Consider the following 26,652-nt stretch of genomic DNA (forward strand, 5'->3'; position numbering starts at 1 on the left):
GCATCCGGCTGCCAAGAAGCTACTCGTGGGGGTGAGAACAGACTGTAGAAATCCTACCTTAATACTGAAACCCCAGTCAACATGATCACCCAACTACAATTATAAAAGCAGAGATCCCAGAGTTGCTGCTTAAGTTCCTAAAGTTTAAATCCTGGTCAATCCAATGAGCTGGACTCCTTCACTGCAGATTGTCAAGTGAAACAATGTGTCACCTGACACATTACGAAGAGAGCCAAAATGATGAAGAGTAACTTGATTTAGAGCAGTAGGGGCTGGGATAATATTTCCAAGTAGCAGCCTCCGTTCCAAGCCTTTTCCCTACGAGTTCTGGCTAGTCAGACCACCACTTGATTTTCCCTTGACCAACAGTGACGTCCCCGTTGGACTGAGCACACGGCCATTAGTTAGGCAGGAAATGCTAACAGAAATCCACGGAAATGTAAGACTACGGATGTACTGACACAATGAATGTGGGCAGCCCTGAAGCATCAGTATCTCGAGAGCAAAGCTCTTCATCAGAAATGGGAGACTATGTCTACCAATAGAGAGAATTTTGAGAGCATATAGGTTATTATTAGTAAAAAGTAGCTTCCCAATCATTTTCACCTCAAAACATTGTAAATGGAATCTTATCTGGGGACTATTTTCAACAGAGCTCCTCACTATATAAAACAAAGCCAAAATAACTCATAAAACGTAATGATTGGGCTTCCCTGGTGGCGCAGTGGTTGAGAGTCCGCCTGCCGATGCAGGGGACACGGGTTCGTGCCCCGGTCCGGGAAGATCCCACATGCCGCGGAGCGGCTGGGCCCGTGAGCCATGGCCGCTGAGCCTGCGCGTCCGGAGCCTGTGCTCCGCAACGGGAGAGGCCACAGCAGTGAGAGGCCCGCGTACCGCAAAAAAAAAAAAAAAAAAAAAAAAGTAATGATTCAAACATGCACATCTTCGAAGTTGTTAGTTTTAGATAAACAATTAAATTTTAGAATACTAAGATTAAGAACATAAAATTAGACCTTTAAAGTCTCTAGACTACATGGTCCAATATGGTTGCCATTAGCGACATGTGGCTATCTGAATTCAAATAAAATTTAATTAAGATTATATAAAATTAAAAATTCAGTTCCTTGGTCACACAAGTCACATTTTAAACACTCAAAATCAGCATATGGCTAGTGCGGTTCCACACATTGGAGAGGAAAGATACTGAACACTGCATCAACACAGAAGGTTCTACTGGACAGCACTACTCTTGGAAGAAACCTGCCACAAAAATGACATAGAACACAGTATCTACACAATCAATAATGAAAACACAGATAGAAACATTCTGTATCTTGATTGTGTGACTGTTCACTGGTACACAGAGCTGTCACAACTCACTGAAGTGTATATTTTCAATGGACGCAGTAACGCATGTAAATTACTCCTCAATAAAGTTGATAAGGAAAATTCCAAAGGAAAAACAAAAAATACCTAGGGTAGATACAGGAAATCCTGACAACTTGCTCATTTATTCCTTCGGTGGAGACCCTGCTGGGTCACTCCCAGCAGAGTGGAGGGCAGACAGCAGGAGCGGGAAGGTGAGCACACGTCTGTGTGGCGAGGAGAGACCCAGACACTGTGAGAGGGAAGGGACGGTGCGCGCGGTCCTCCTAAAATGACCACAGCACCCTAACTCACACCACAAACAACCTAAAATCACACCACACGCCGAGGGCCCACTGAAGACACCAACCATACAGAATCGTAAGGGGTACAGCCTCACAGATATCTTTCAAATGATTAAAGAAACTGGGAAAGTGAATAGACTGCCCAAAATATTTAAAGATTTAATACCTGAGAGTCAGAAGGGCCAAGACTGGCACAACACTGTAAATCAACTGTAATTCAATGAGAAAAGGAAAAAAAGAAGAGCGAGGTATTGCCAACCCCAATTCAACATGAGTTAAATCTCACCCAGCTGATAAAAGTCAATGGTTCCAGCCAACAACCACAGCTGATCAGTAACACCAGCTCCAGCTCCTCTGGCCTCTGACAGGGCGGCCACAACCCGTCACCCTCCCAGCTGACCGGTTCTCACAGGCAGACAGGAGATGGGGAGGGGAAAAACCAACCAGGCTTCCCAGAAAACTCAGGAAGCTGACAGTCACACCTGGTAGTCATGGCATACCTTGGCCTATTAGTATTGCAACATTTAAGAATTTTTATGTCAGATATCATTTTATATTTTATTCACATTTCCATTATCACTAGTACTTGTCCAAGGTTTATTAAAAATAGGGGGAAATGTTCAACAGAAGGGAAATGGTTAAGAATATTATGGTACATTAGCTTGTAATATTTGACACCATTAAACAGGATTACGAAAACCATACGAGGTTTATGAACTTATGATGACTATGAACACTGGCAACATAAAAAACAATCAAATGAAAAAGCAAAGTATACTGTATCTACAGTACGTACACATGTAAAAAACGGACTAGAGGAAAACATGAACAAATGGAAATTGCTTGATTTCTTAGACTGTGCCTTTTTTCTTTTATGTAGATATCCATTACTGTTGCTATAACGGTATTTGCGTAATACAAAATAAAACTTTTAAGTATTTACGAATAGTTAGCACACTTACCACAGTGGGGTTGCCACTACTTATCAACTGGCTGACTTCATGAAAAATGCTTTTGCAGTCAATTGATTTATCTAATGATCCTCGTTTTACAATTACTGCTACTGCTAATAGAATCTGTTCCCGAACATACTTTTGGAGGCTGTAAAACATAAAAATCATTGTGAAAACTTTTACACAAATCCAATATAAAGATACTCCCCAATTTCTCACTGTGCCTGCAGCTGCTGACAGCGCGGCTCACATCTGAGGCAGCGTGCTCCTGGTTATGCGCTGACTCCACAGCCAGAGGCAGCGTGCTCCTGGTTATGCGCTGACTCCACAGCCAGAGGCAGCGTGCTCCTGGTTATGCGCTGACTCCACAGCCAGAGGCAGCGTGCTCCTGGTTATGCGCTGACTCCACAGCCAGAGGCAGCGTGCTCCTGGTTATGCGCTGACTCCACAGCCAGAGGCAGCGTGCTCCTGGTTATGCGCTGACTCCACAGCCAGAGGCAGCGTGCTCCTGGTTATGCGCTGACTCCACAGCCAGAGGCAGCGTGCTCCTGGTTATGCGCTGACTCCACAGCCAGAGGCCTGGGTTCCAATCCACACTCCAGTTATCACTGGCTATGTGACCCTGGGCAAGACCGTTCACACTCAGAGCCTCAGTTTTCTCACATGTGAAATGGGGATAACAGTAACAGGGCTGTCACAAGAATTACATATTCTTAACACTGCACCCCGTGCACACTAAGCGCTATGTGAGTGTCAGCAGCTCCGGGTGGTGTTATCAGCTCACTAAGCCAGATGAACATTCTACCAGTTAAGAGCCACATTCGGACCTAATCTCCATCTCCAACCAGCAGTATCATCTTAGATCCATTCCCTTTAACATGGAAAGGCAACATGCTAGCTAGCCAAGATACAACATTATGGAAACATACACGCTCTTCTAAACCTTTGTAAATGTCCATATCTAATGTTCATATCTGTCCCTCAGTGTGGTGGCAGACGCACCCACCTCAGATGGAGACCTCCTACAAAGGGCCATTGGGCCACAAGGGCACACGGATTTAACTGCCTTTTCACAACGGTTTCTTAAAAAGAAGGCTCAGAAAACATAATCCTAAACTATAATCCAGCCTCTAGAATGCCGTACAGATACAACCACCACATGCCCTTGGGATAAAACCCAAATTCCCTAACACGGCTTATAAGCAGTGGGTCCCATCCCAGCCTTCCTGGGGTACTCCCAATTTACCCGCTGTCCAGAACAATGATGAATAGTGCTTTCTTTTACTCTGAAAGGTGTCCCCATTTGGACATAAACGATATGGCCACCCACTTCTAATTAGGGCCCTTCATGGCCAGGGATCTGCTCCCCTCTCATCGCAGCCCCTCCACGCACTCTCATGACCACAGCTACACCAAACCTCTTTCAGTTCCTGGCCTGTAAATGCCACTCTCTGCACGTGGCTGGTCAGTACACAGAAGGGCTCCCTCACACTTCACACAACACGAAGCGCGCCGCACCGAGCATGCTGCTGTAGTCCCACAGAGAAGCACGCCGCCTGCTGCATAACACGCACTCACCAGACATTCATACAAACGAACGAACGTGTCTCGCTCTGTCAAGAACGAAAAGTATTCCTTCAAAACAGACTTGAAGCATTCACTAAGTGAATAAAAGCAAAGATCCTACTGTGTGCAAGAGTGTGACTTGACCAAAGGGAATATTCGTACTTTTGAGGGGACACGATAGTTTCAAACACACTGACTGCTACTAGAAATGTACATAAAGCTAGCTTTAAACATTGTTACTGGCAAAAATTATAAATTACTAGGAAAATAAATAATAATGCCCAACATTTATTGAGTGCCTATGACCTGTCTTTATATAAACTAACTTCACAAAAATTAGTACACTTAATCCTCACAATCTTTTTAGTAAAGTACTATCAGTACTGTTATTCACTCCATTTAATAATCAGAAAATTAATGCACAGAGAGGTTAAATAATTTGCCCACGGTCATGGAGTTAAGTGGCAGAGGGGGACTCACAGCCCCTTTCTCAACCACTATGCCATACTGCCTTTAAAAAAGTGTGCCCTGGTGGCCCAGTGGTTAAGATTCTGCACTTCCAATGCAGGGGGTGTGGGTTTGATCCCTGGTCAGGAAACTAGATTCCACATGTCATGCGGTGTGGCCAAAAAATAAAATAAATAAAAATTAAAAAGTGTACCCTGCATTTCACTCTGTGCAAATTTTAATCACAATTAGGAGGAAAAAATAGAAAAGGAAAACTTCCATGCATGCAATGGGAAGTAGAGAACATTACGTACTTAGTATTCTACAGTATAGAATACTGTATTCTACAGTATTGTAGCATTCTACCCATGCAGAGCACCAAAAGTTTTAACTTGACTCTAATCCATTCATCGGACATTCTACAAGATTAAAATGTCTGTGTCATGAAAGACAAAAAAAAGGCAGAATTATTCTAGATTAAAAGAGACACAGGGCTTCCCTGGTGGCGCAGTGGTTGAGAGTCCGCCTGCCGATGCAGGGGACACGGGTTCGTGCCCCGGTCTGGGAAGATCCCACATGCCGCGGAGCGGCTGGGCCCGTGAGCCATGGGAGAGGCCACAGCAGTGAGAGGCCCGCGTACCGCAAAAAAAAAAAAAAAAAAAAGAGACACAACAACTAAATACAACATGTAATCTGAGGCTAAACCCTGGATCAAAAAAGTAACCTATAAAGGAGGAAAAGGATATAAACAGCATTTTCCAGAACATTGGGAATATCAAAATATGAGGTCAAAATTATATTAAATAATATAAATATAGTAATTATATCAGGAGTATTGAGATGATCTCTTAGAAGAGACATGCTGCAGTCTTCAGGGATGTAGTATCACTGAATGCTGGCTGAGCCTCTACTAGGGAGAGGGCACGTGAGTGTTCCCAGTACTATTCCCAGTACTACTCTTTCAACTTGGCTGAAAACTTTTTTTTTCTTTTTTCCAAAATAAGAGTTTGGGGGAGTTCTCTGTGGCCTAGTAGTTAGGATTCTGGGCTTTCAGTACCATGGCCCAGGTTCAGTCCCTAGTGGGGGAACTGAGATCCCACAAGCTGCACAGCAAAAAAAAGAAAGAGTTTGGGAGACAATATATAAGTGAACTATTTCAATGTGGACCCCTACAATCAACTCTAAAATAACTCCTGAATCAAAATTATTACAGTGAGATGATTCTGGATGACACAAGAGATGAAATGCATAAACACAGCTGAAACGGGCCGAGCTCAGTGGGGGGTGGAGGTGGGGCTGTGATAAATCAGCAGCTCCAGGGCAAGTTGGTATCCACCCAAAAGGGTTCATTAAACAACGGATTAAAATGTAAATAAAGGAAGAAAACCAGCATGAAGGAGAAGAGAAAGGTTTGAAATGGGGGCAAGTTTTCCTTATTCTGTTAAAATCAGAAAAAATAAGCCACACCCTCACTCAGAGATATGTATACCTGCTCATCCCTGGAACACGCTGCCCATTAAACCTGTAATGCTAATAGGCTAAGTAACACTTGGTTTTTTCCTCTCATACATTTTTCGATATGTGAAGCACTTATTAGCACTTTACTGAGTGCAAAAGTCATGCCAGTAATTATTATTAAATATTATGAACTCAGAGGCTGTCAGTGAAGTCAGCAGGAACAAAGGTATGACAGCACGCTCGAAAGTTTTATGCATCTTTATTGCCGTCAATCAACATTCCGAATTGCCAGCATTTCTGATTATGTAACATTTTCTTCACTGAGTGTGAAACTAAGTATCTATGAAAAAAGTATTCAACGGCACAAACTGCATACATACAATGTACGCTGCCTCGTCTTAGAAGACAACTTGGAATTAAGGGGACTTTAAAAAAAAAGATACAGAGTAAATGAATTTCTCCCAAAGTTGTACGGCTAATAGTTTTCCTCATTTGTTTTTAAATCATACAAGCAATGAATACATACAATCTTGTAAATTTTTTAAACAATACGTGTATAATATAAAAAGAAAATTCACTTTCATCCCATTCCTCAAATCTGATCCCCTATCCAAAAAAAATCATTAAAGAATCTGGTACTTTTTCTTCTACAACCTTTTCAATGCACGTTTCTATGTATTGACACATATATATACATGTAACGTTTGGTTTGATAATGGTGCCTGATCTCCCCTCACCCTCCTGGCTACTCACTTACGTCTTATAATACATACCAAGAACCAAAAGAAGATCAAGTTAAGTATAAAGGATTTTCGACAGAGTCAAAGATCAACTTTTATTTATAACCAAAATCCCGGAACTAAACAACAACAAAAAACCCTAACATCGAAGCACAATCTCTTCAAAAAAAAAAAACCCAGTGACACAAGCTTAAATTAAAAAGTATTCTTTCATTAAGTCCCCAAACAACCTACAATCGTGTGTGGGTTTTTAAAATACAAGCCCACAAAGAGCTTAACCATAAATGTCAATCATTAAAAAGTAAAGGAAAAAGCATCCCGAAGGATGGCTCAGGGAAGCGTCTGGCGGCGCCTCCCCTGCGCACTTACTGAGGCCTCTGTAAGACGTAGGTTAAGAGGAATGTGCGCAGTGACTCGACGCTCCCTCTCTCCAGGAGGATCCACTCGCGGACAACGGCCTCCATGACGGCTGTGGCAGCTTGAAAGAGGACGTAGTCTACCTTACTCGTTTCTAAGGAGGAAACAGACACCTTCTTCAAACAGCAGCTCACCTTCCCCTGAACATTCTGCATTTCTTAATTTTAAAGAGAACTTTCAGACAAGGAATGAGATGGTTACCTGTTCCTTTTTTATCCAGTGACCTTTGCTCTAGCACCACAAAGAGGTTAGTTCCTCTCAGAAGACACCTCAGGCAGGTGGCAGCTAATCACCGATCACAATTTTCACAAACTTTCCTCACCTCTCTTCAACTGTTACTTCCAAAGCATGAAGAACTAAAAAATAACACAGCTTTAAAAAAAATAAAATAAAAATATAAAGCAATCAGAAAATTTCCTAAGAGATTCTCACCCTGTGCAAAACAGAACTTTGTATCAGAAAAGTATCTAATAAACTAGTCTTTGAACATTACTATCTGCGAGGAGCCATGCTGTCAAAATATGTTTGTTCAGTAATTAATTAAGCTTTCAGCAGGATGGCCCATCTCCAATAGCAAGTTCAGAAATAAACACAATCATGTTCATTTTCTCAAAATGTTAAAAAAAAAAGGGGGGGGGATCACATTTACACAAGGTGAGAAGTTCTTGTGCATTTTCTGATTGCAATACTGATCAAACTGAGTAAAATCCCAAAGCTACACTCAGAAAGATCCAGCTTTAACTAGCAAGTTACAGTATCCGAACTAAGAACTGAATCAGGAGGGGAAAAAAATAGAAAATTAACATACTGAAGAAATATTTTACATTAATTTTCTATTTTTTCTTTAATTCAGCAATACCACTACAATCAGTTTCCAAATAGCATTATCAAAAGGGAGAAACAGTCAAAATGAAGTCAAGAAAAAGCAGAAATTTTTTGAAGCTCTACAAAATAACCATCATGCGAAACCCATGCAGAGTCTGATTCAACTCCTGGGTATTTGCCAAGATCACTAGACAGGAGTGCCTGGAAGCCCGAGAAATACCTCTAGGCACAGAATAACACCTTCAAGAACTTCTCAGAAGAGTATGAAGATACAGGCAGGCACATCATTTTCTCTCCATTTCAAGCACAGATCATTTAAAAATATTACAAGTGATCTTGACACAATTTTCTATAAAAATGTGCGAGAAAAGGTATGCCTACATCAATTCCTATCACACTAGACTGCAGCACGGGAGTTTTGAACATATTAAAACTAGTAAGAGGAACCAATCTGGACCTTTATTTTTTTTTAAGTTTGATTAGTCCATGCCATCTTAACATGAATTCTAATTGAGATGGTAATCAGAACTCACAAAAATTTAGAAACCTTAAAATATAATGAATAAATAAAGCAACAGCTTCCAAAAATGTAAACCTATTATAAAAAGATGTGTTTAAAGTTCCAGGAGAAAAACAAAAAGTGTTTTATTCAAAGAGGACTGGAAACAGAAACCAGTTCTATCTATTTTGCTCACTAAGGAGAAATATGGTACTGCCTCATAAAGGTAATTCAAATCATCTCTTATTATAAACCTCTTCTTGAAAGAAAATGATGGTTGTTTGCCTATCTGTACTTTCTACTGAAATCGTAAACATTTTAAGGACCTGAAATTCTTAACCATGGATTTTAACAAGGAAGCAAAATTGTAGGGACTCATAGAATTTTAGAAATAGAACTCCGAAGATCATCTAATCCGATCCCTGCACTTGACTGTGAGAGGAAACTGCAGCCCGCGTGGCTGGGTGGTGTCCTCTGGTGACACGCGCCTTGCCCTAAGCGCAGGTGCCAACTAGACAAGGCCCAGCACATACTCCTGCTTCTCGTGAGCAAGGAAACACGCTCCTGTCTTAACTCCCTGTGCTTACAGCCTAGCTTTTTTCTGCCCCCTCCCCTTTTTTGCAAGGGTCAGTAGGGGTACAATTACAGAAAGTAAATCACATTCAGAAGTTTTCAAGATACCTCTTTTCCTTAGATTTCTCTGTCTGGTATCAATGAAGATCTCTAAATTACTATTCCTATAAGAAACTGTCTCTAAGAATGGAGGAATCTGAAAAAAAGAAGCCAGATTCCAAAGTTAAAAGTTTTCCTAACCTAATAAATTACACTTTCTCATAAAAACTGCCATTGGCCTTCATAGACTGCACTTAAACACAACAGAAATGTGCAGAAGATGCTCGCCGGAGCTCCGGAAGCCTGCCAGCGGAGGATGAGGACTTGACACACACAGGAGCCTTATTCTTGCTTCCTGCTGGAAAGATGCTCCAAATTGCAAGGTCCTTATGCAGAACTCACAGTTCATCTAGAATTCTAATACTCTTAGGGATGATTTCCCACTGACTAGGACACTGTTTAGACGACAGTTTAGTTTAAGCCACTTTAGCAGGAAGCTTTCACTTCCTACCACAGTAACTCTTTAATAATAATTACGTAAATAAAATTCACACACATCTTGTCGGCCATCTGAATTCGAGCCAGGAAGACTAAAGCGAGAGTGAAAGTAAGGGCCAAGAGGAAGAGCACTGCGTTCTGGCTTCCGGCAACTACGCTCCCCTCTCCGGCCCTGGGGCTCCTGTCCAAAGCAGAGGCAACGTAAGCTGCACAGTGACACACACAAGCACACCAACAGTAATGGAATAAGTCTCAGGCTCGTTCTGTTTTGTCTCGGCTACCTCCAAGATAAGAAATGACAGAAATCCTTTTCTCCCTGAGAAAAGGGCAAAAGGAAGCTGCTAAGTTAGCTCCAGAAGTGCTGGACCGACCCCTCAAGGTCTGGGGGTATTTCTTTAACAAGAGCAGAACTCACAGGTTTTTTGAAGGAACACCTGACCCTATAAAACTGGTAAATTCCTAAGTGCCAAAGACTTCTGAGGCCAAGAGGTCTGAAAGTGCTCTTCTAACAAAACGCACAAGCATGCAACATGCACACGCACGCACGCACACAAACACACAGAAAAGAGCAAAGAAATTAAAACTACAGTGAAAACAAAAGAATAAGACGAGAAAGAAATGAGATAAAATGAGAAACATAATAAAACTTAAGTTAGAAGTGGGAAGGAAGAATTTTAAGAGGCCAGAAAAGGGAAGCATCCAAGAGAAAGTCTCCCCTTCATTAGAATCTATCACCCAGACATTCTATAAAAATGACTTATAATCCCGAAATAAGAATGTGAAAATTCTGGATTGCGATCGACTGCCACGTGCATGAGAAGTCTTCTTAGAGGAATTAACCTTTCTGGGCTGGTGGCAACTGAATAAGGAGTTAAGATTTTCTGTGAAGTTTAGATGTAAACATTAATGTAACACAAGGCTTTGCAGTACATTAATGATTATGCTTATTACACATGCACCCAACCTTTTAAACAGTTAATGTCTCAAAACCCAAACTGCTTCCAATAGCGCAGCTGGAACTAGCAATGCTATTCTTTAGAAATTTTTATCAGGAAAACAAAAGTATTCTAAAACAAGCTCACATCATAACAAAGCAATAGTTCTTCATAAAATATACATACTCTAAAAAGGAAAGAGTGGTATAAACAAATACACTCTAATAACATACTTATCACTTAGATCGGGTATTTCCAGCTAGCACAGAAGGACAACTGAGTCACAGTCAGTCGGAAGTCAGATGAAACACCGCTGGGACCCTGTTTATGCAGCGAGGGCACAGCCACAAGAGCCAGACTCAGATCATCTGAGGTTTCTACATCTATTAATGCTCAGCAGTTTCAAGGCAGTAAGGATGAAGTAAGGCTCCCTTAAATTCTTAATGATGTTTAGTTTTGCTTCTTTTAATTTAACACTGAGTTATTCTCCACAAGATAACAAATTTCCTTAGTGCCAGAAGCAAATTCAACCGAGTATAAAAACAGACTACTCAAAAAAACCCAAAAAACAAAAATCCCCGCCTCACTTAGAATTAAAGGTGGTTATTAAACTGCTTCTCTAATGTAAGATCTAACTCCTGAAGGAGACAAGGCCGCCTTTACCGCCGATGCTAGCTCCGCGCAGAGGACAGAGCATTTTTCAAAGGCCATCTGAAATGAAGTAACGGGGCAATGACATTTACATGACTGTTCACAAAGTGCTTTCATATGTTACTACATCTGCACCTCACTACGACTTAAGACAGTCAAGTCCATTTAAGGCAAACGACATCATTATGCCCATTTCACAGATGAAAAAGGGCCTGAGAGGTGAAGTGACTTCCTCAAGCTGCTTCCAGGCCGCAGGCACCCTGGCGCCCGGCCCTGCCCACTGAGCCCCACAGTCCTCGCCCCAGCCCTGAGCTGGAGAGCACTCTGCACACAGAGCTGGAATGGCAGGCTGTTTCCATCCAGAAACCAGAGTGCTGGTGGCTACGGATTAGTCTTCCTAAAAGCACAAGGATAAAAGGTCAGATAGTTTAGTTTCTAACACTCAACTAACCAATTCTGTGGTCATGGACAACTCAAATAGCCTCCTTTTCTAAGCCTTCAATATGGGTTACAAAAAAAGTGGCTCCAATTAAGAAAAACAGCCAACAATTATCAGATTATAAAATAACAATAACCAATGAAATCTCTCTTAACTATTATTGAAAAATACCTAAGAGGCAGAGAAAATGCCATCTCTGAATAAGTTATGACTTCTGTGATAATTTTTAAAGGAAAGAGATCACTTCCATACATATGTCAGACATAAGGTACTCACAAAACATTTTTTACAAGACTTAAAAATCAATGCTTCATTTTAGGACATACGATGAAGATCCTACACATAACTAACCAATATTCACTAAGCGAGCTGAGTACAAACTACATGGTTTTTAAAAAATGATGAAAAAACAACTAAAAGAAACTGTAGAAACCCCCCAAAATAATCTTAATTTTAAAACACTGGAATACGTTATAGTACATTTCCTGTAAGTGATATCATACTTGAAAACAACAGAAAAAACATTAGATTTTCCTCCCACCATTAACAGCCTTGATATTACGGTCAATAATAAAACAACTTATTGAATGTTTTATTTAAGGAAGAAAAATCCAAAGCAAAATCAGAGTTTTCTCTCTGGCTTTATGGAATATCTTTAAAGCCACTTCAGTGGAATGATTATTAATGGAAAATTATAACTGTACAAACCTGCTTATTTTTAAAGGAATTTAAAATATCTAAAGTTCAAGATAGAAAAACTAGGTATTTTTAAAGTAAACACTTACCCAAAATATGCTTGCAAACTGCAAATGGTGATTTTGATTTCCTAAATGATAAGAATATATGCTCAGCATGCTGGCGCTGCTCAGTGTTAACCATGGAAGGTGGTGCCTTGAGATTTAAAAACAAACACAAACACAGAGCACACTTGTTTAATAAGGAAGCTTGAACAATAGCAATCCTTTTACCCACAACAAGAGAAATACTTTCACTTTCAGGGGACTACGGGAGTACAAATTCTTGCTTAATTTTTCTTAAGTAACTATAGTATTTAACTTCATGATAAATATTTAAAATACAGTTTCAGGGAAAAGAAACAAATTCCTGACAAGGTTTGGATCAGAATCCTTTCAAGTTGCCTACATTTAAGAAAGATATATTTATTTAACATCTTTTTGTAATTTTTTAAAAAAACACAGCCTACTCACTGCCTTTTATTCCGAAATATACCACTCCATCTAAACTGACCAAGTTCAAATAATTTCTATTCTTCAGCCCTGGTGAAAATGAATCCAAAATTACTAAAAATTGAACTTCTAAAAACAATCCTTTAAGATAGAAATATTATCAGATAATTCTACCTCTAGTTTTCTAAAATCACTATTAAACCAGAAAAATTAGGAACAGCGAAGTTTGGAGTTTACCAAACTCCTTTCTGAATAATCAATTAATCAGCCAGAAAAGCCAGCCTTCTCTCTCAACAAAAACAGCTCCTAAAAGTCTGCTCAGGTTTTTAAATTCCATTTTGTTCTAACAGTCTTTCTTCCAAAGATAATACTCTTCTGAACAGCGCTACCTAAAATATACATTACTAAAATATACTTTCAAAGGTTATCTTTGACCTTACTGAGACCCATCTGAAGAGAAGGAGAAGAGATTGCTTATACAGCATACAGATCAAAATATCAGATTTCTCAATTTGGGAGGGGAGGGGAGGGTGAGGGGAGTTGGCAGGAAAATAAACCTTTGTTATTGTAACCAATATAAAGTGGGGAAATCATCATTTCAGCTGTATTCAAAGACTCTGGAAGATGAAAAACATAACCAGGTATATTAGATTAATATTCATTACAAACTATATCAATTATGCAACATTAGTTACTCTACTTTCAGTTAAAATAGAAAAAAAAGAAGTAAATCCAAGAAAAATTAACTTTGATTCTCTTGCCTAAAGGAATTCTTATAATTAGCTAAAGCCAGTTCAGACTACTATTCCTAATGATATAGCACCCTCTACAGCTCTCTAGATAAAAATGAAAATATTTCCATTAAAGAACTACGTTAAATAGATAACAAGGATACACTGTACAGCACAGGGAATTACGGCCATTATCTTGTAATAACCTATAATGGAATATAATCTACAAAAATACTGAGTATGGGGGCTTCCCTGCTGGTGCAGTGGTTAAGAATCCACCTGCCAATGCAGGGGACACAGGTTTGATCCCTGGTCCGGAAAGATCCCACATGCCGCGAAGCAACTAAGCCCATGTGTCACAACCACTGAAGCCTGCGCGCCTAGAGCCCGTGCTCTGCAACAAGAGAAGCCACACCGCAATGAGAAGCCCGCGCACTACAACAAAGAGTAGCCCCCACTTGCTGCAACTAGAGAAAGCCCGCGCGCAGCAACGAAGACCCAACACAGACATACATACGTACATAAATAAATAAAATATTAAATGCCATCAATGTTTTCAAAAGTATTGTTTTGATGATTCTAAAGCAGGAAAAAGAATCAGAATAATAAGCGAAAATGTATTAAAGATTCATCTGATGTCTAGAATCAGTACTACATTTTGAGGGTGAGAATGTAACAACCAGGAGTAGAGACAGGACCCATGAAGAGTATTTGAAACCTGGACTCAATATTTACAGAGCAGAAGATGAACGCAAAGAGATACAGTCACACTCCAGACTCGCGCAGCCCAATATGGCAGTCCCTACCCCCACTGACTATGTAAATTAATTAAAGTAAAAAATTCAGTTCCTCCTCTGCACAAGGCACGTTTCAAGAGCTCAACACCTACATGTGGCTACTGGCCACCACACTGGAGAGTGCAGATATAGAAGACGCTACTCTTGAAGAAATTTAATTAATTCAACAAATATTTACAGAGTGCTTACTATAAGGTTACCTAGATTCATATGATTTGATGCGATGTTATGTGATAGATTAATGTACAAAATAACTGCTATCACTTATAGAGCACTTATTATGTATGAGGCACTATTCTAAACACTTTCCTTTTAATGTAAATGAAATCATTTAATCTACACATTAACTCCCTGGAAATGATTATTTTCCTAGTTTAGAGAAGAAGAAACAGACGCAAAGAGGTTAAGTGACTTGCCAAATGTCACACAGCTAGTCACGGGGTGGAGTCAAGAGGAATGCAAACAGTCTGGCTCCAGATTCTCTATGTTCTACTGCTGCTCAATTCCTAAATGTCAACACTGCTCCATGTGTGCTGCCTAGTCTAGCAATAGGGTGATTTTTCTAACATCTTATCTGATTAGGTCACTATCATACTACTGTTGTTTTCTAATTAGTTCTCTAATTCCTGCCACAAATCCACAAAATATAGATAGACCAGCAAGATTGGGGTCAAATAATTTTATATTAAAACATGGATATATTATGGACTAGAATAAAATTTCTATTAACCTTTTCTGAAATATTTTATTTATTTGGCTGTGCCAGGTCTTAGTTGCATAGTTGCAGCACGTGGGATCTAGTTCCCTGACTATGGATCGAACCCGGGCCCCCTGCATTGGGAGCGTGGTGTCTTAACCACTGGACCACCAGTGAAGTCCCTCTATTAACTTTTTAAGATAAAAATTGAGAAATTTTAGCTTATACAAGCTGTTTTGGTGTACTCCCTAGCTCCCGCCAAATATATATTCACTCTCTTTTTACCATAAGAGTCACCTTAGCAGTAAAACAAATTTTAAGAATATTAATATATTCCCTTCCACCCTGGCTTTGTTCAGAGTCTCATCATCTCTTTGCAGAACAACTTAACAGCCTCCTAACTGGTCTTCCACCTCACAAATTGCTTCCCTCAGATGAGATTTTCACACTGCTGTCAGAGTGAAACCACAGAACTGACATGTCACACTACAGGGTGAGTCCAAGCTAATTATTGTGCAAATAAGACCTTACATAGCCCAGCCCCTGCCTATTTCTCTAGGCTCATCTCCCTTCCCCCTTTATTCATTTCTTTCATTCAACAAATATTACCAAGCAACTACTATGTGCAAACAAGGTCCCTAAACTAACACATATTAGCATCTAGCTAGGGAGACCAACATTCATTAATTAACCACACAAATAAATGTAAAATTCCAGATGGGGCAGGTGTTATCTAAGTATAGGACAGGTGAGTCTCACCTTTCTGAGAAGCTAAGGCAGGCTTTCCTGAGAAAGCGACTATGGGGAGACCTGAAGGATCAGGTGAGAGAGAGGAAGAGCGTTTTAGGCAGAGGGAACAGTGTATGAAAGGTTCTGTGACAGGACCAAGGACAGGAGAGGGAAGGATGGAGAAAGAACTAGTGTGGCTGATGCAGAAAAAAAGATGGGAGAAGGGTCCTCAGAAGCTGGAAATATGGGCTTCCCTGGTGGCACAGTGGTTGAGAATCCGCCTGCCAATGCAGGGGTCACAGGTTCCATCCCTGCTCCGGGAAGATCCCACATGCCACGGAGCAACTAAGCCCGTGTGCCACAACTACTGAGCCTGCGCTCTAGAGCCCTCAAGCCACAACTACTGAGCCCGCACTCCTAGAGCCCGTGCCCTGCAACAAGAGAAGCCACCACAATGAGAAGCCCGCGCGCTGCAACGAAGAGTAGCCCCCGCTCGCCGCAACTGGAGAAAACCCGCGCACAGCAGCAAAGACCCAACACAGCCAAAAATAAATAAATAAAATAAATTTAAAAAAAAAAAAAAAAAAGGAAGAAGCTGGAAAGATAAAAACTTATCCAAAGCCTCACAAAGGGAAAGCAGTAATAAAACTTCAGTTCAAACCTGGGTAATCTGTCTCTGGAACCCTTCCCTTACAGCATATTTCCATCCACAAATTACGAACAAATGTCCACTATGTGCCAGGCAATGTGCTAGATGCTTCAGACACAACAGTGAGTCACTGATAAACAAAAACAAACAGAATCCATGTTCCCAAGGAGCTTACAATCCAGCAGAGAAGTCAATCATATAATCAAATAAGCAGCACAAAACTGTGGATGCCATCAATGTTACTAAAGCAAATGGCGCCATGGGAAGAGAATTTAACCTAGTTCAGAGCGGTCAGACTTTCCTGTCAAAGCAAACACCTACACTGAGATCTGAAAAATTAAATGTCAACTAGGCAAAAGAGGGAGAAGGGTGTTCTAAGCCGAGGGAATCCATGCGTGTAAGGTTCAGGAAGGAGAGAGCAGATCCAACGTGTGGACGGATGCCCAGTCTGCGCAGCCCAAGGCCAGCTTCCTCAATGTGTGACCGGGGCAGTAGCATGGGGCCCAACTCTCCACAGGGCCCCATGCTTAATGCAATACTCTGTGCTCGCCATCCTGAAATTCTTAATCATTTTATCTCTGAACCTGTGTTTTGTAAGCGAAGCCCAATGGGACAATGGAGCGTGCATGGGAGTAGTGAGGACAGGATGGTGGCCAGGCACACGTGCACGTGTCTCGAGGCAGCCTGGGGCACCGGGTCAAGGTGGCTAGGGTGGGAGCTGGGCCCAAGCAGGCAGCAGCACCCGGGCCCATGGCGAGGCCAGCTTGCATCTCCCTCCCCAGAGCCCATCCCTGAGGCACCTGCACAGACATTAACTCTCCAGCCTGAGCACTGTGACAGGAAGTCAGTAAACTTTCTCAGTAAACTACAAAACAAAAATGTACACACGGACACCACAATAAAGCATTTCAGGGAGTTATCAGAATTTTTCAAAAAGTTTGATTCTTCTCTCTGGAGACTTCCCTAGTGGCGCAGTGGTTAAGACTCTGTGCTCCCAATTCAGGGGGCCCGGGTTCAACCCCTAGTCAGGAAACTAGATCCCACATGCCACAACTAAGGAGCTGGCAAGATGCAACTAAGGAGCCCACCTGCCGCAACTAAGACCCAGTGCAACCAAATAATAAACAAATATTTTTTAAAAAGAATCTCTGATTTTCAAACTGCTACAGCAAAGCAAACATCTACAGGTTTAGAAATAGAAATTAAATTCAGAGATTGTCACACTCAATGGAGAAGAATGCTATTTTAACATAAAGCTCTGTATGAACCATTTATTAATGAGGAAGACAATTTTACTTTTTTCCTACAATTGAAGATACAACCACAGGATACATAAATGGGCGTTTTTAATTACATACAAATCATTAAGCTACTTGTGGTTTCTTGTATAACCTCTGCAAGTAACAATAACTGTCACAGGAACATTAAAATATTCATAAACTTACACCTAAAATTAAATTCAAACTCACATGAAACTGATTTATGTGAAGAGTTCAATCTTTTTAGAAAAAATGTTCTGCAAGAATCATGAGCTGTAAATGTACTACAATTTACACTTGTAAATAATTATCATCTTCCCTCTGAATCCACAGGTTCCACATCTGAGGATTCAACCAACTACAGATGGAAAATATTTGGGGAAAAAATTCCAGAAAGTTCCAAAAAGCAAAACTTAAATTTGGGACTTCCCTCGAGGTCCAGTGGTTAAGATTCCACACTTCCACTGCAGGGGGCACGGGTCTGATCCCTGGTCAGGGAACTAAGACCCCGCATGCCATGCGGCACAGCCAAAAAATTAAAAAACAAACAAAAAAAACTATCACATATTAAACCCACATTTCTTGAAAGTTCCATAATATTCCACTATACAGAGTACCACGTTTTATTTACCACAATTTCTTCCAAGTAGACATGCACACTGTTTCAGTTCTTTGCTACAGCAAGGTATATAGACACTACAGTAAGTGCTTTTCCCATATGCAAGTATTTCGGGAGGCTGAGTGAAGGGGCAGAAGTGGAACAGCTGGGTCAGAGGGCATGCAGACTTTCAAGGCTCCTGTAACACACCTCCAGACCATCTCCCAAACGTGCAGCCTGCTATGCGTCCACACACGCTGTCCATCTCCATACATCCACAGCCTGAAATATCGTCTCAATCACAGGTCTGTTTCTGCACTATTCTATTCCAACTTCCCATTCTTTTTCCACGCCAGCACCACAACCCTGCAATTACTGTAGCTTCTGAATACATTTCAATAACGGGTACAAACTCCCCCAAACCCTCCTTTCTTCTTTTTCTTAACGTTTTTTGTTACTGTCATGCAATATTCTTCCAGATAATATATATTTTCTAATTAATCAGTCAAGATTTTCTCCCACCTCAAAAAAGGGTGAGGGGGGAAGAGGGATTTTTACTAATATTACATTCAGTATATAGCCTAATGAGGAAGGAACTGCCACCTTAACCAGATTAACTCTTTGAATTGAGGAACACAACCTTCATTTAATTCAGATCTTCTTTTACATTCTTCAAATAAGCTGTCTAGTTTTTGTCACAAAAATGTTGTATATTTCTTATTAAATAGTGTCCTACAGTTTATTCCTCCAGTTTTTATTCTTAACAGAATGAGATTTTTTTCCATTTTTAGGCTGACCATTGTTGGTATAAAGGAAATCTTACAATTGGTTTATTTGCCTTATATCTGGCCACCTTACCAAACAACTATTGGTTCTAGTAATAGTCTTTTAGTTAATTTCCTTGGATTTCTTCTTTCTGAATATCACCTGCAAATTATGATCTTTTTACTTTTCTTTACGATATTTACTTATTTGGCTGCACTGGGTCTTCGTTGCAGCATGCAGATCTTTAGTTGCGGTAGGCAGAATCTTTTTTTTTCTTTTTTGTAGTTGCAGCATGCAGGATCTTTAGTTACGGCGTGTGAACTCTTAGTTGCAACATGTGGGATCTAGTTCCCTGAAGAGGGATCGAACCCCGGGCCCCTGCATTGGGAGCACGGAGTCTTAGCCACTGGACCACCAGGGAAGTCCCTTATTTCTTTTTCTTATCTTACTGTATCAGCTAGGCCCTCCCCTTCAGAAAGTGTTGAATAATAGTTTTATTAGAACTCCCTCTTTTACTCGTAAGACTATCTCCATTTACTGGTGGTTTCAAATAATTATTTTTATCATATGTTTATCATTTCCTAATTTATTGAATTTTTAATCATAAAATGCTGTTAAATTTTATCAGCTGCCTTTTAGGTTATCTATGGATGATTTCAAATGTCTTTCACATTTCTTCTTTGGATCACTGGTTATATTCCAGTTAGCTGAGTTTGACACAAATCCAACTGCAAAATACAAATTTAATTAAACTGAATTTTAAATAAAAATTTCCCGTTACCTAGTTTTTTGAGAAAAAGAACTGTTAGTGCCAGTCTAATATCTAGCGCCACAGCAGAGATGAAAAGACAAGGTTGAAATAAATAAAAATGCTTACACGATACAATCAATCTTTTCAATACGAAAAGTAAACTCTATAAGCAAAATTATTAATTTTATGACGTGCACTATTGATCGCACGCACACACACATACAAAAAGCATTATACCTTATACATAGAAGGGGCTCAGGAAACACAAAATAAATGCTCAACTAGTCCCCAAACACACTGCACTTGGTTCTCTCAGGCCTTCACACAAATATATCCCTCTACCTGGGACACCCCTATCCAACTGGAGAACTCCAATTTGTCCTTTATGTCCGCTTAAGGATCACCTAGGTTTTGAGAAGCCCTCTCTAGGTCCCATCTCAGCCTCAGATAGACGTCCCTCCTCTGTACTCTCATAGAGCAGCAGCATATGCTCCTATTATAACATCACCTAATACTCGCTAATAGTTTTGCCTTTCTTCCCCATTAGACTTTTGTTCTCCTTGAAAACAAGGCCTGTTTCTCCTGTCTCCTCAGCATACACAGCATCGTGCCCAGCACACGTGTACTGAAGAAATGCTGCAGAATAAGTAAATCAAACAAGATGGTAAGGATTGTTCTACAGCACATTTTTGCAGATGCTTTTAAAATGTTAACCAAATTCCAAAATAAAAGCCATGAAAACCAATCATGAATCTCTCTCATTGAAGTTGCATTTAGATTTATTAAAATCCATTCCAGCTTTAAAACAAATATATGAAATTACTTTCCTATAAAGTATCAATTAACATATGTGCTCTGCATTATTTTATATTGTCACTGCACACACTTGTTATGGACAACCCTTTATCCAAGGGAGCCAGGGGAGCAAAACCAAGGAAATTTAAGACAATAAATCACTCTTTGGATTTATGGTTCAAACAAATGCAATATTAATAACAAAAGAATACTAGGTTTCTCCATTATGGTGTCTGTAAAATCCTAACACATCCTTTATTTTATATCTATTCACATAAAGGAGAAAATGGAAATAAACTTCTTTAAAATTCATCCACAATGAAGTCAACAAAGAAAAGTGCAGGAAGATATGGATCACACCATCTCATTTATGTAAAAAAATACATTAGGGACTTCCCTGGTGGCGCAGTGGTTAAGAATCCGCCTGCCACTGCAGGGCACACCTGTTCGAGTCCTGGTCTGGGAAGACCCCACATGCCACAGAGCAACTAAGCCCGTGCACCACAACTACTGAGCCTGCGCTCTAGAGCCCGCAAGCCACAACTACTGAGCCCGTGTACCACAACTACTGAAGCCCGCGCGCCTAAAGCCCATGCTCCACAACAAGAGAAGCCGCCGCAATGAGAAGCTCTCACACCGTAAGGAAGAGTAGCCCCTGCTCGCCCCAACTAGAGAAAAGCCTGCGCACAGCAATGAGGACCCAATGCAGCCAAAAATAAATAAATTGATTGATTATTTTAAAAAAGAACATATGTGTGCTCTTATATGCTCAGAGATCTTCAAGATGGATACCCAAGGAACAGTGACCTCTGAAGAGAGGAGATGGGGGCTTAGGGAGCCTTTACTTTCCCCATATACCTTTCTGCACAGCTTGAATTTCTTACTATTCAGAAAGGCATTGATGAGATTTTTTTAAATCAAGGATAATATTTACAGTGTATCATTTATACAGAAAGCACTACATAATGTATATTGTAAAAGCATAGGAAATAAGGTCACAGTATATTCAAACTTAATACAGATTGCTTAGGAAAGGGGACTGAGAGTGGGGAAAGGAGGGAACACTTGTTATTCTGTACATTGTGCGTTGTTGATGTACTTTAAAATAACATGTTCCAGTATTACTGTCATAATTTGTAAATGACATAAAATGTATCAGCAACACCAAATTCTCAGGTCTGTAACTGTAACCTGCTATAAGTTCTTACAGTCACTCTCACTGCTGAGAATGTCAGCACAGAAGTGTGGTCCACTTTACTTACTCTGTATGTATTTAATATCCTCTCAAAAACGCATGGCTAGGTATCTTAAGCAGAAGCCAACAACTGGAATCTTTTTGGAACAGAAAATTTCAAGACCTATTTAAACAACGCTCCATTTGCACACTGTTTTCAGAATAGATGGCGTCACGTGCATACTGTTACTAATTTACAAAAGCCCTTCCTCATTCTAGTTTGTTCACCTTCAAATTTATTTTCCAGCAAGTAACCTCACTGTCTTGAATCAGAAGACTAAGCAGTATTCACAAACATGTACAGAAAATATTCCCTATTACTACTTTGGGGGTGGGGGGCGGGGAATCAGGCTTTATGTTGAGACCTACATCTCTAAATCCCATAAACATCTTTTTTACTCTGAAGGTCTAATATACTACTTTATTGGCAGCTTATCCAATAACCTAAAGAGGAAAGAATATAGGTGTTCACAGTGAAGCAACTGCAATAACCAAAAACACATTGTGAAATTTCCCATCAAGCAATAAAATTTAACATTTATAGTATTATAATATGACTTTGAGAAGTAACATGGTTGAGTAAGTAAATTTTAAAAGAGTTCTGAAATGGGAGTCTGGTGATCTAGGTTCTGGATCACTCTTATCACACATTTGTTCTGTGACCTACCTTTGGCAAGTCACTTCTACATCTCTGAACCTCAGTTTCCCCATCCGTAGAATGGAAGGCAAAACACTTAAACTAGATTTTTTTTTCAGGGTCTCTATTTCCTGAGAGAGGCTGATAAAAGCTATAAACCCTATTACCAAAAATGTTATGTCTGCACCCAAAAACTTACTTACAATTTCCTTCTAATACCCATCGTGAACTCCCTAAGACCTCTGCATGAAAAGATCTCCTGAGATTGTTTTACACACTAAAACTCCAAGCTGATTTTCATGAAAGAAATATATGGACTACCAAACGGAAAAATTAAGCAAACATAATTGTGAAAGACATCACTAATTACTTTGAATCCCAAAACATATTAACAGCTAAAATACACAGCAGTTTTATACAAACAAGATTTCCTCAAGGACTTCCCTGGCAGTCCAGTGGTTAGGATTCCACGCTTCCACTGCAGGGGGCACGGGTTTGATCCCTGGCCGGGGAACTAGGGTCTCACAAGCCGTGTGGCGTGGCCAAAAAAAAAAAAAAAAAAGAAAAAAAAAATTTCCTTAGAGGGATATCCATCCGACCCACAGACCCGATAAATGCTACGATCACCTGTTTTTTTTTTTTAATCTTCTAATGCTAAGTAACTGAAGGAGATTTGACAATCTTAGCTATCCTCAAATTAATGAATCTACCTGCTTTCTAGTCCCACTACCCCACAGGCCAAGAACCACAGGCTGATAACAGACAAAGCTGAGCTGGAGTCCCCACTCTGCTACTTGCCTTGAAAATCCAGGTAAATTACTTGGCATCTACACATTTCAGTCCCTTAGTCCAGAAAATGGAAATGAAAGTAATAACTACCAGAGTCACTGATGATTAAATACGGTAATATATGCAAAGTGCTTGCATAGTGCCTCACACACGGTAAGCACCCAATAAAATGTGAGCTATTATTGTTAATTATAATAAAATGGAATGCAGCTTTCATACTGAGAAATCATGCAGTAAGCGCTACTCTTCCACATTTTTAAATAGTAAGTGGACACTTCCAAAAAGGAATTTCCTTTTTTTTTTTTTTTTCCCAGCCGTGCTTCGAGGCTTGTGGGATCCTAGTTCCCTGACCAGGGATGGAACTCGGGCCCCCTGCAGTGGAAGCATGGAGTCCTAACCAATGGACCGCCAGGGAATTCCCAGGAATTTCCAATTTTTAATAACATTTTTTTCAATCCTCTTATGGAAAGATTTAAAAGTACGTAAATGGATACCTATACAACACATATGAGAGGTGGTAAGGTAGAGTAGAAAGAGAGCGAGTATTAGAGCCAGACAGATGCGAGTTCTAGACCTAATTCAGCCACTTAGTAATTACATAACCTGGGCCACCTTAAGCTCTCTCTCAACCTTGTAAGGCGGCTGCAAGGATTAACAAAGTGTGTAAAGCATCAAGCACAGCATCTGGCAGGCAATGTGCACTCAATTAACAGTATTTATTCCGATTCTTCTCAGCTACTCCCTTATAGGTGATAAAACTAGCTTTGCCAGGGAAGACAGAAGGTCCTAGCAAGCACAAATGCTAATTAACACTCAGGCCAGGGGGCTTCCCTGGTGGCGCAGTGGTTGAGGGTCCACCTGCCGACGCAGGGGACGCGGGTTCGTGCCCCGGTCCGGGAAGATCCCACATGCCGCGGAGCGGCTGGGCCCGTGAGCCATGGCCGCTGAGCCCGCGCGTCCGGAGCCTGTTCTCAGCAACGGGAGAGGCCACAACAGTGAGGCCCGCGTACCGCAAAAAAAAAAAAAAAAAAAAAAAAAACTCAGGCCAATGATGAAGGGCACATTTTTACCTTATCGACCTTAGAACTAAAGCAGTGTTTTGGGGGTCACATACTCCTTCCAAAGTCTAATGAAAATGGGGCCTCTAGCTCCTAGAAATTTTTCAGATATTTCAGGAAACGCTGTAAGTCAGAGATTTTAAGAACTTTGTATTTAGGGGGAATAGTAGCTAGTTTTTTCTGGACTTAACTTGGAAGAGTCTGAAAACGTTCTCTAAGTCAGTTTTTGTGACAAAAACGATGCACCTAACTTCGCTCATAATGCAGCAAGTAAATCCTGCTTTTAATTAGGCTTCTCAGTTTCATGAGCTAAATTTCATGAGCTACCTGGTGTTGTGTGTGAAAACAAAACTTGAGAAAAGGAACTACAAACTATGCTAGAATTAGTTCAAATATTTTAAACTATGATGCTTGAATACATAACCCAAACACCGAACCAAAAGGGGAAAAAAGGTGCAAAAAGGTAACGAAGCTGGCTACATTCAATTCTTAGAAAGGCTGTGTCAATTCAAGAAATCAAATAAGCCTCTAGCTTCCAAAGAGATCTACAAGCACGGAAGTCATGATTTACAAAAAACAAAACTGAGCCAGCAAATACAGTTTACTGAGTAACTAAATATGGTTTATCCTTACTTCTACTCCCTGCGTGGAAGGCTTCAACTCCTCGAGTAGGTAAATAACCTACTCACTAAATCGCTCTGTTCACTGTACTGTAAGGGGAAGAAAGAAGTCAACGAGGACCGCAGACCCAACTCTTCTCAACGCGCGACCCGCACAGAGCTCAGTACTAGACAAAGTTTTGCCCCAATGACCTTGGTCCCTAAGATTCCCCTCCCTCCCGCCCGCCCGCCCGCCGGTCCTTCCACGTGCGGCCGACTGCGGTTGCCCAGCCGTGGCTGCAGGCCGGAGAAAGCACTCGCGGACCCGAAGGCACGAGGGGAACGAACGCTGCTAACAGCACCGGGGCCGGGCCAGCCCTCGGCCAGCACCCACCCCCCAGCGGCGCGCACAAGCCCCCGACCTCGCGCCCGCCTCTCCCCGACCCCGCGCGGGAGGGCTGGGACGCAAAAAGCCCTTTTCCTTCGGCTCACCACTCCGCTGCGCGGCGGGGGCGCCGGACACCCAGGGAAGGGACAGTCCGGCCAGGGGCATGGAGGCAGGCGCACAGCCGGAGGGAGAGTCCTGCGCCACGCCAGCCGCCCCCTCCAGCCCCGGGCTCCCGGGAGGCCGCGGCCGGCCGCCAGCCCGGCGGGCGCCAAGGCCGAGCGCAGCAGGGCCGCCGGAGGCAGCAGACGCGGGGCGCGGGGACGCGGCCACTCACCATCAGAACTTTGGCCGCGTTCTCCAGCTGAGCGATCACTTCTGGGGGCCCCAGCGCCGCCGCCATCATGGTCTCTCTTCAATGACGCGCCATGCGCTGCATTCTGGGAGCGGGCGCCCGGCCGGCCAATCGCGCGGCGTCCCGGGCTCGCGCGCTCCCGCCGGAGCCGTCGCCGCCGCCGACGTCGACGCGGGGTCGCGGGGTTAGGGCTGCGGGCGCGCGACGGGGTGCTCCCCTGCCCGGGGCCGGTCCTCGCCTGCCCGCTTGCCCGCCCGCCGCCCGCCGCCCGCCGCCCGACCCGGGGCGCCTCCGGCCCGAACGTGTCCTCTGCGGCCGCGCTCCATCCGGGGCAGGGCGGCCTGCGGGACTGGAAGTGCCTGCGACCCCGCGGAGCGCGCGTCCTCCCCGCTCGCGTCCCCCCCCCCTCACACAGCCCCGAGCTGCGGGCACCGGACGGGGACGAGGCCGGAGCCCCCTCGGCGGGCAGCCTAGCTTCCGGAGTCGGTGGAGCGCGCCGCCCCCGCTGTGCCGTGTGGGGACCTCGCAGCAGCGATGTTCGGTGTGGAGCCTGGCGGGAAGGTCCGTTAGGGGACCTCGGAACCCACCCTTCCTCCCCTCACTGTTTCAGCGGCCACACCAGCTCCAACTGCTGGAAACCTTGTTCTGTTCTGAGCTGACACCTACTTACGCGTAGGTTTCTAGCTCTTGGTGCTGTTCTGCTTCTTGGGGCTGCACAGAAAGTCACGTTCATTTCAGTGTTCGTTAAGTTTCCTCTGTTAACGTCTTCCTTTATCTCTTCTTTCAGTGGTAAATAAGCCATACTTTGGGGTTTTCCCTTTTTTATGTCCCTGCAACAGAATTGCATTATTAGCTCCATTGAAAAACGGGTTTCTTATATTGGGCATCTCTACAACTTGAAGTTGAGGAAGTGAATTAACAAGGCTT

At 42.0% G+C, this 26,652-nt stretch overlaps 1 protein-coding gene across 9 annotated transcripts in view; it reads right to left on the reverse strand.

Moving 5' to 3' along the window:
* The window catches only part of XPO4 (exportin 4), a 101,164-nt gene extending 75,368 nt beyond the window's left edge, over window positions 1–25,796 (reverse strand). For 7 of the 9 annotated variants that reach the window (XR_009536844.1, XM_060129452.1, XM_060129457.1 and 4 more), the window contains exons 1-4: window positions 25,708–25,796; window positions 12,496–12,601; window positions 7,204–7,345; window positions 2,633–2,771 (exon numbers count right to left, since the gene is read on the reverse strand). Coding sequence is in view for 7 of the 9 variants with exons in the window: in XM_060129452.1 (XP_059985435.1) it covers window positions 2,633–2,771; window positions 7,204–7,345; window positions 12,496–12,601; window positions 25,708–25,776 (456 nt within the window). In the remaining 2 variants the exon portion in view is untranslated. Of the gene's footprint in view, window positions 1–2,632; window positions 2,772–7,203; window positions 7,346–7,452; window positions 7,608–12,495; window positions 12,602–25,707 lie in introns of those variants that run through there. The other 2 variants (XM_060129451.1, XM_060129453.1) reach the window with 2 other exon arrangements.
* Window positions 25,797–26,652: the final 856 nt, after the last annotated feature.

Source organism: Lagenorhynchus albirostris, chromosome 18 (genome assembly GCF_949774975.1).
Source record: "Lagenorhynchus albirostris chromosome 18, mLagAlb1.1, whole genome shotgun sequence".
Classification (NCBI taxonomy): domain Eukaryota; kingdom Metazoa; phylum Chordata; class Mammalia; order Artiodactyla; family Delphinidae; genus Lagenorhynchus; species Lagenorhynchus albirostris.